The sequence below is a fragment of the Haliotis asinina genome, chromosome 16 (genome assembly GCF_037392515.1).
Source record: "Haliotis asinina isolate JCU_RB_2024 chromosome 16, JCU_Hal_asi_v2, whole genome shotgun sequence".
NCBI classification, from domain to species: Eukaryota; Metazoa; Mollusca; class Gastropoda; order Lepetellida; family Haliotidae; genus Haliotis; species Haliotis asinina.
In genome coordinates this window covers 45,655,181-45,665,918 of record NC_090295.1, presented here as the reverse complement: position 1 = coordinate 45,665,918, position 10,738 = coordinate 45,655,181, and the positions used below count along the sequence as shown (strand labels likewise).

The 10,738-nt window shown below is 38.8% G+C and overlaps 1 protein-coding gene across 2 annotated transcripts in view; it reads left to right on the top strand.

Annotated features, from left to right (window-relative positions):
• The first annotated feature begins 10,081 nt into the window (after positions 1-10,081).
• The window catches only part of LOC137268381 (endothelin-converting enzyme homolog), a 51,659-nt gene continuing 51,002 nt past the window's right edge, over positions 10,082-10,738 (top strand). For both annotated transcript variants that reach the window (XM_067802947.1, XM_067802946.1), the window contains exon 1: positions 10,082-10,420. In XM_067802947.1, the coding sequence (XP_067659048.1) occupies positions 10,409-10,420 (12 nt within the window). In that variant the 5' untranslated portion in view covers positions 10,082-10,408. The remainder of the gene's footprint in view (positions 10,421-10,738) is intronic.

Below are 10,738 nucleotides of genomic sequence, written 5' to 3'. Positions count from 1 at the left end.
TGATGCTCAGTTAATGAATTTACAACAGGTATAATTAGTGGTAACGCCACTTAGATTACAGGACAAAGGCCCCCATTTGGCATTTCTTTTGTCTGGATCGATCAAAGGATTAACCGATGACACGCTGATTGATTAATTAGTTTTATGGGGATTTAAATGGGGGATTTGTCAAAAGGTAGTGTTTATGTATGTACATTTACTAATCTATACTGAATACACTCTGTCGTGTCTGTGTCTGTGTAAAACAACACCCTTCTTTCAAAGGATTAACCGCCAATACATTGTTTGATTGCTCATTATTGGCTAACTAAATAACTTCTTAAAAAGAATGACGCACATTATGCAATTAGTTGCCAGGTGTGCTATGTTGGGTAACCAATGAAACTATACAGCAATGTGAAAAACCTGAAACGATACATCACATTTTCGTATATTAGACTGTTAAATGACTCATCACTTGGGAAATCTGCAGATGAATTATATGTCACTTGTTTCTGTGGATATTGATGGATACATTCCTCGAAGAAGGTAATAGCCTGACATTGCTCCTATAACTTTAATTTTAATATTTTCAGTTTTGTTTTTAATAAGTTGTCGTAGCTTTCATCAGAATCATTGTTTTCGTCGTGAAGTTGTAATGATACAGACGACATACACTAGAGCGTGCATGCGAATTATGATTCATATAGGAAAACTATGAAATGTCTACATATTACATTCCTGTTATACATTTGCAGATCGCTTCTTTTTATTAAGTTTCAAAATGCATACAAGTATGATTATAAAGTAATTAGGATTATGAGACCAAGTATAAAGACGTATACTGACAAGTGTCTACATACTGGTGAGTGAACGTTACAAACCAAGTAAATTTAGCAAGTGAAGAAATTAATCGCACAGTATTTTCACTTCGACTCCGACCTCGCTTAGGTTATGTTACAGGGTGTGTCATGCAAACTCCTTTTGGTAATTATTCAAATACATGTTTATGTAGTTTTGATTTTCTAACTTGATAAAAACCATACATAATCTCATTAATTCAAATGGATTTGACTTCATGATTTTCAAAAATGGCGGCGCCCTGTTTTGGGATGAATGCTATTTAAGTTTGTGTTTAAGGACTTACAAAAGGACAATTACTTTCTACTGGTAGTAAAATATGTATTTTATTGATGGACAATAGGATTTTGCATGACATTGCTTATAACATAACAATTTTACTCTTGGAAGTGAGGTGGAGGTCAACATAACATTGCTTGCAATATAAATGTCACTTGGACCCTCCACCTTGCTTCCTTGGAAGAAGTCCTTATGTTAAAAGTTGTGTCATGCAAAATCCTTTTGGCCATGATTCAAAAGCAGATTTGACTACCAGTCAGAAGTAGTTTTGATTTTCTAACTTGATGAGAACAAATCATAATCTCAATAATTCTAACAGACTTTAGCCCGTGACTTACGATTTTAAGAATGGCGGCACCCTGTCTGAGGGTGAATGCTATTTAAGTTTGTTTTCACCGACTTACAAAATCAGAATTACTTTCTACTGCTAGTAAAATATGTATTTTATTGATGGACATTAGGATTTTACATGACATTGCTTATAACATAACAATTTCACTCTTGGAATCGGTCAATATAAGGGGTCAATATAATATTACTTACAATAATATTGTCACGTCGGCCACAACCTCGTTTCCGAGGAAGAAAGTGTTATATCCATGCAAAATCCTTTGGTCAGCAATGTGTAGTAAGCAGTCTTGATTTTATAAACTCGATGAAACTTGAACTCCATTTTCTATCCTGGAAGCGTGGTTATAAGGGGTCAAACCATCTGATTTAGTATATACCTCAGGCTTCCACAAAGCTCACTTCGCACACACTAACAACCAATTTAAGCACAAACTACAGAGTCTGGTGGAAATCTGCACATAGTGACACCATCACCCGACCCCAAGGAATAATTGACGGCAACACAACAATTCGGCATGTCTTTGGTGACGTCGAGAAATCCGCAAAATGACAAGCTTCCTACACATTTTCTATACATTTAAATGGAAATCGTTCCTTCTATGACGTCACTGTAGGGCTCTGGCGACAGAGTTATGTAACCAGTCTGCGGTTTCGTTTGCAGGCGAGAGAGAAGCAGACGGCTTTTTAGCAACTTTTGAGCACTTGGTATTAATTAACCATAAGGTTTTTTTAAAACAAAATGGTGTTTTGTTTATGACTAACCAAAAGTCTTTCATATGCAGTGATAAAAAGAGTTTAGTGGTCCTTTAAGACTCTCACTTCAGTCACGGTATATGAACTGAAGAAATAAAGGCCTCCTTGTACTAAAATGAATAAAATTTTAAGGTGTGTTTATATTTTTCTAAGACACTTTGCTGATTTCGTAATTTGAAAGAAACATCAACCAGAAGTGTCATTGAAACCAGTGAATAATTTAGTCTGGCCTATGTTATATCACTATTACTCTGCTACTACCAGACGAAGATGAGGTATCAGTTGAGAGATAATACCTATATCAACTTGTGAAATGAGTTTGTTAGGAACATATATCTTTATCCTTAACCACTCCATGGACTTCAGGATTGTCAGTGTTTAAATATGTCATTGCAGAAATAAGAGCTAACTTCAGATTGTTTCTAAAGATCAGATCAGCCTTTGGTAAACTTTCGTCCTTCACATCCAATATACCTTATTCCCTTCTAGCAGCATTTAGCAGCTGTAGTTCAAATCAAGACGGAATTCGATTTATCTCAGCATATTTCCTCTATCAAGTGTCAGGTCTAGTAGCTAGGTTTGAAATAAGAGTGAGGCCTTTGATAAGGCTATGGTGAGTTACAACTAAGGATTTCTCCCTATTTCAGGTGAATGTAGGGTTTACTGAACTAATCTGTTCTTACTGGCCATAAACTTGGACTGCTTCTGTGCTGTTGGGGAAGTAAGTAGCTATGGGGGAAATAGTGTCTGGATGGAGAGCAGAAAGTCATAGAGACAAGGAATAAGTGCCAAAGCTTGAGTGCTGGCCAGTTCTAAAAGTAGATGAAAGTTAATAATACTGTGATAAATTATGTTACTAAATTTTCCTCCTTGCTATCTTTCATCATTATATTTTCCTTGTGTACTTGGAGATGAAGAATATACCACTGTTATCTTTTTCACCATTTGATTGATACACAGTGTATGAGTTCTAGATACCACCATATGTTTTAGGTGTGAATATATGTCTTGATATTCCATGTCTGATTATGGAATATTAGGTTATATTACTGTGTAATATGACTGATGCTGACGTGATCTGACACCACAAGGTATGTGCATTAAATTCTTTTTCATAAATATTATTGTGAACAATGGCCAGGACAGATTGGCTGCATGTTTATGTAAAATATGGAAAAAGAACAATTTTCAAATTATATGCTTTATTTGTTTCTCTACCAAAATCCATGTAAAATATCAAAAACAAATAACAATGTTGACAAACTTAATGGATATCAACTTCTTATATTGACAGTGGTACGAGTTGGTATGCATATCTCTTGTCAATGGTGTACTTTCTGACTTCTAAAATATCAGTGAAAGAAGTTAAAAAAAACCCAAATTCTATAGCCACATTGTATAAGTACTGAATGTATTGCCTCACTTTTTTATGCATTAAATAAGCTTTCTTATACCATTGGCACCAATGGACATCGGTTATTCTTTAATCAACATGATGGCCACAAGCTCTATTGAATAAACAATTACACATAGATAAATGTGTCAGTAGTTTGTACTTTACTTTTAAAAAAATGTTCAAAAAAATATTAATCCTACCCACCAACCTGCCCAAAATTTTAAAGAAGTGTGTAATCATAACCACAGTATGTTTTTTGGGGGCTAAATTTGTATGTAAATTTGACATACTAAACGTGCGAATGCTGAGAAAGAGATACAAAGTGGATGTCACCAGTAGTATCTTCAAAGAACTATGTTTAAAACATTTCTAGTCTCTGACATAAGAATACCCAAGAAATTGGACACATGATAGCACAAGTATGCTGAAAACACAAACGAGCACACACCCATGTGAATGATAACTTATATGTTATACTCTATAGATTAAATGCATTATCTGTATCCAGGTATAGCTTGCAGAACAAACACAACCTAAATATGATAAAAATCCATTATTTTTGGCCAAAGGGTTCCAGCACAATGCAGGGGAAGTCCAAGACTTTGTGAGTATTTTTTGAGCTTCACATACTAAGAAGAGAAAAAGGCCCTAAAACTGAGAGTAGACAGGTCCAGTGGGAGAATAAATGTATTGAATGTACAGAGAAAACGATGAAATCTCATGTGAATGTAGATGAAGCTTATTCTGTATAAAGGCCGCAGTCCCAAGTACATAACTTGACAAATGAGTGAGTGAGTGAGTTTTGTTTTTGCAATATTCCAGCAATATTATGGTGGGGAACACCAGAAGTCTGCTTCACACATTGTATCCATGTGGGGACATGAACTTGGCATGACAGGCAAATGCTGTTACCCCTGGGCTGCCCTACCGCCCTGATTACATTATTACCAAATTAATGCATGCATACCGTGTGGCGTTGGTGGTAAGTGAGAGATTATCGTGTTATGCTGCTTTTAGCAATGTTCCAGCAATGTTAAGATGGGGAAGACCAGAAATGAGCTTCACACATTTAGGGAATCGAACCCAGGCTTATACAGTGATGAGCAAACACTCTGACTGTAAGGCTACCCCACTGCTCCAGTGGTGGTGAAAGTGAGTCAATTTTCCGTTTTACCCTTCTTATAACAATATGCCAGCAGTAACAAAGTAGGGCACATCAGAAATAGGCTTTAAACATAACACAGATTTGGGGAATCGAACCCAGGTCCTTGGCTTAATGAGTGATTGCTTGAACCAACAGGCTACCGCACCACCCCAGTGATGCATGTGAAGGATATACTGTCATGAAAATGAGGAAATTATAAATGAAGCTTCTTTAACATATTTTGTGGTCTTTGTATATTCGAAACTTAAGTGTATTGCCATAGCAACTGATTCAGAATGGCCATTAGCTGCCTGTAAGTCTTCATTACAACTTTGATGTGTTTGATTAAACCACTTTCTATATGGCATTGTGTATTCACTGATTGCAGTTATCTACATGACACTAATCTTCATTTTTATTGCTCATCATAACTGCATTGTATATTGACTTATTATCCATCCAAAGCCTTTCTGTCAGCCTTCATTGATCATTGTTATTGATTTGTGTGACATTTTTAACCCGACCTGGATATCTGCTTACCATGTCTGTCATCATATCAATAAGTTTAATTTGATGTCACTGTCTCTTTGTTTGTGTAGTACCGTCTTTTTGTCTGTTCATTGTGGTCTTTTTTCAGTCCATTCTTGTCATTTGCCTGCCCGTTGTTGTATTTTGTCTGTCCTTTGTTTTGTTTTGTCTATCCATTCTTGTGCTTTGTCTGTCCATTCTTGAGTTTTGTCTGCCCATTGTTGTCGTTTTGTCAATCCATTGTTGTCTTTTGTCTGACCATTGTTGTCTTTTTGTTTGTCTGTCCTTTGTAGTTTTTCGTTGTCTCTTTATCCATTGTTGCTTCCTAATCTGTACGTTGTTATCTTCAGCTATACATATGTTTTCATCTGTTGTTAGGTAGTCTGATATTCTGATTTCGCTGTGACAACTGCCTGCAGGATGTGCCGCTCATAGGAAACAGTGCGTGGGTTAAGTTGAAAGTCCTCTCGCCTCATTAATGTCTGAGTGCGTATTCCGCTCTCTTTGTCCTTGTTACATATTGTATTTTTCTTTATTGAAAACCAACTAAAGAAGTTTGGACATATTTTTTACCTTCATCTGAAGTGGGGCTGGGGATGGATTCCAAGTGGTTAAACCTTTCTTTTGTCACGCCGAATATCCGGGTTCACTTTCCTACATGGTAAAAATGTGTGAAGCCCATTTCTGGTGTCTCCGGCCATGATATTGCTGAAGTATTGCTAAAAGTGACATAAACCTAAGTATACTCACTCACAGTATGTAGTTTCCCCTATTTACATGTACATGCTGCATATATGAATTTGTGAATGATAGGTAAGGTTTATAGACATAAAATCTCCATTGACACTATAGTGACAAACTTAAAAATATCTAACAATACCCTCTATTCTGCCAGTGTTTTCCATTATGTTTCACCTATTGTTAACAGTGTAAACGCATGTCTAAGTTATTTTAACATGTTTCATGTACTTTCAACAAATATGTTTCCATGGAGGACTTGGGAGTAAATATTGAATGGAATTATCGCACACCCTGCTGAACAAATGTGATTAACATTTAAAAAATCAATAAATTGTATTTTAGGATACTGGTACTCCTTACAATAAGACTTTACTGAATTTCACATACTCAAGCCAAGTCACTCAAATTGATTGTAAACCAACACCTTTCATTGACTTTTGTGAGGGTTGAACTAGATTTATTAATTGACCAATTAGAGTTCATTCTGTGGTCATGAGATCAGAATGTGTCATCACATGTGTGTCTACATGGGAATCATATTGATTTGTGAAAAGGAGAGGTGGCAATCTAATCCAGTTACCTGCTCGTTACAGACCGAGAATTGAAGGCTGTGTGTTAGCTGTGTGTTAGCTGTGTGTTAGCTGTGCGTTAACAGTCCAGTGATTCAAGCTGCCTAAAGATGCCATGCAGAGTTATGCCCCTTTGTCATGTTAGGATCCTCAGGTTATAGGTTATGCAAGCTTAATGCAAGCCCACAGTCATTCAGTATCAAACTGATGATTCCACATTGTCTGCATCTGTAACATTGCTTGGGCTTTTCCAGAGTTAAAAACGTAAAACCTGTTTTACTTTTGTTTTACTTCTGTTTTACTCACAGATTATGCTTCTTAATCCTCAAGTTAATCTGAGCTCTGTTATATATTTGGATTATAGTGGAAATGTTAATGCTGCTTTGAAAAAAATATTTGTCAGTTTTGCAACAATAGCCATTGTACATTTGAATCTCCCCAAAATACTTTTTAGCTCACATTAACCATGAAAGCATTAATTTCAAACCTGAGTCTGTCTTGAAAAAGCTTTGTGTTTGAATCTGCTTTGAAGAAGGCTTGATTTTCAATTTGCCCTTAATGACCATGTAACTGAATGTGCCTTGAAAGATTTTGAATTTGACAAATATCATATTTAGGTTAACTTTAGAGAAATATATCACAAAAGTGATTTTCAAATAATACATTATGTCATTACGTGGAATGAAAAATAATACATAAATAATATGTAGTGCTGAAAAATTTAGGTCAGCACTAGCATTTTACGAACATATACAGCTGTACATATAGTGCCATCCTGACATTGAAGTAGAGAATCTTCTAAGAAATTGGATTGAAAGCACATTTGGATGAAACCTTGAGAAATCTTCAAAAAGCTCTAACTGTCTCAGTTTTTGTATTGTGGTGCACCAGTTTTCATCACATTTGGAATGTCAGAGCCAGTGTCTGTCTTCTCAAGTACCCTATGTTTATCATTAGACAGGTGCCCTTGAGCATGGCGCTGCACAGCATCTATTCAGCATGGCCATCAAGGCTTGATAGTTAATGAACAGGAGCGGCAAATTCTATTGCCATTAATTTTTTCTGGTACTACAGACAAACTGCCTTTAGCAGACAGCTTGGGAAAGGGTTATTCCTGAATTCTTTTTCCATAGATGAAGGTAAATGTTAATTGTAATGTGAAATTTGTCGTTAGGTATAAATACACCTAGTATAAGTGAAATACAGGTCATCTGCGTCAGTCATCATGTTAGTCTCATTTGGGAAACATTTAGTTTCCCTTTTGCAATTTTTAACAATTGCTTAAAAATAGCACTTTAAAATATACCCACACATACCTATCCACTTACCAGACCAAGTATCACACCACCCCAATCACCCCACCCACCCACTCACCCACTCACCACCTAACCCCCAGCCCACTGACCAAGTAACCCCCAACCCTCTCACCAAGAAATCTCCTACCCACTCATTCCATCTATTTGGGCTGGGACTGGATGGGTGTGTAACGAGTTTGACCTGGGATGGGTGGGTAATGAGTTTGACCAGGGATGGGTTGGTAACGAGTTGGACCTAGGATGGGTGGATAACGAGTTGGACCTGGGATGGATGGGTAATTTCTCACCAAATACCACCCCAATCCACACACCCTACCGACCCACTCACCCCTCCCAATTTCTCACCAATTACCACCCCAATCCGCACACCCTACCGACCAAATCACCCCTCCCACCTGCTCACCAATTACCACCCCAATCCACACACCCTACCGACCCACTCACTCCTCCCAACTGCTCACCAATTACCACCCCAATCCACACACCCTACCGACCCACTCACCCCTCCCAATTTCTCACCAATTACCACCCCAATCCGCACACCCTACCGACCCACTCACCCCTCCCACCCGCTCACCAATTACCTCCCCAATCGGCACACCCTACCGACCCACTCACCCCTCCCACCCGCTCACCAATTACCTCCCCAATCCGCACACCCTACCAACCAACTCACTCCTCCCAACTGCTCACCAATTACCACCCCAATCCGCACACCCTACCAACCAACTCACTCCTCCCACCTGCTCACCAATTACCTCCCCAATCCGCACACCCTACCAACCAACTTACTCCTCCCAACTGCTCACCAATTACCACCCCAATCCGCACACCCTACCAACCAACTCACTCCTCCCACCTGCTCACCAATTACCTCCCCAATCCGCACACCCTACCAACCAACTTACTCCTCCCAACTGCTCACCAATTACCACCCCAATCCACACACCCTACCAACCAACTCACTCCTCCCACCTGCTCACCAATTACCACCCCAATCCGCACACCCTACCGACCCACTCACCCCTCCCAATTTCTCACCAATTACCACCCAATCCACACACCCTACCAACCAACTCACCCCTCCCACCTGCTCACCAATTACCACCCCAATCCGCACACCCTACCGACCCACTCACCCCTACCAACCAACTCACTCCTCCCAACTGCTCACCAATTACCACCCCAATCCGCACACCCTACCAACCAACTCACTCCTCCCACCTGCTCACCAATTACCACCCCAATCTGCACACCCTACCGACCCACTCACCCCTCCCAATTTCTCACCAATTACCACCCAATCCACACACCCTACCAACCAACTCACCCGTCCCACCTGCTCACCAATTACCACCCCAATCCACACACCCTACCGACCCACTCAGACTTAATCCTTTTGATGCAGAGGAAATTTATTAGAGATATAAAACAATAAATGGCATCATTATCAAAACCTCTAGTTATTCAGATCCATTTTATTAGACAGGAAGATTCTTTCCTGAAAATGCAAACAAAAATAAATTAGTGTTATGTTTTTTTTATGTAGTGTCAATTGAATTACAATGACAGTGGAAGCAACATTTCTGTATTAATATTATTCCATCTTAAAGTTTAATAAAAAAATATTTTGCATTTTGGGGGTATAAAATACATATTTTAAGCAAGAGAAATCAATCAATTTTACATCTTCGACATACTAATAGCCTGGAGCTGCTTTCCTGACAACTAATTTTGTTTTCCAACTAACTATTCAATACTGTTTTCCCGATAACATAATATCAATAATGATGCATTGATAGAAAGCATGAGACTGGAATGGGTCATTGTCCTATTACTTCCTGCCTAACTCTACATGTCAATGTGATGGTTATCTAACTGTGTGTTTCACAACCCAAATCAGTCTCTATTGTTAGGGCTGTATGCTTCCATACTTGCGAGTCTTTGACTTGACCACAAGCAGACTAATTATGCAAATAACGACATGCCTCTTATTGACATTATGCAAAATAATAAATGCACTTTACAGACAGAATGTAGCCCTGAGATTAGGACCATAGTTAAGATTTAATGCAGTGTGTGCAGGCAGTTGTCCAATTGTGTGATGCTATCCTAGAAATTGGACGTTCTGACTGTTGCCTAGTTATTGATTTTTGCATAATTGAAGAATCTGATGGTATGGCAGTACCGTAAATATCAATGCCGCCATTCAGTGTATGTTTGCATGTCACATGCTTAGACAGGCGTCAGGGTGTGCTCTGTAATTTGGCAAGGTGCATTCAGATCCATGCGCCCTCTATACAAGAAGGATCGTCTTGCTGACTGATTTGATTGTGGTCTGCATTGGAGCTTGGAAACATCAAGCCCTTTCTTCTGCTTCGTGTATCCCGGGAGCCTGAGTGTTGCCCGAACACTGGACACAGACTTCTGGGAAGTCACGGTCACCAGACAATTATTCTAACGTGCACTGGACTAGGAGATCACTTCCAGCATGGATATTCCGGTAATTCTTTGTTGTCCTAGATATTTGACACATTTATGGCCTGCCTTTTGTCTGGTATGGATCTGTGTGGATTTCTTTGGTCCATTTGTGGTGAACAAAGGGCTTTGGTGACACTGTTGTTATTGTGGTTGCGTTACAGTTGGTGGTGGAGATGTTGCAGACATTCACTGGCACGTGCAACAGTGTTGATGGTCACACCAGTGTTGACGCTGTTGTTGAGGATGTTAATGAAGTGATTCAGTATGTTTGTTTTCTCCATCATTTCCATGGCATATCTAATAAGATGTCTGATGTTTAAAAATAGTTAATTTGGGAATG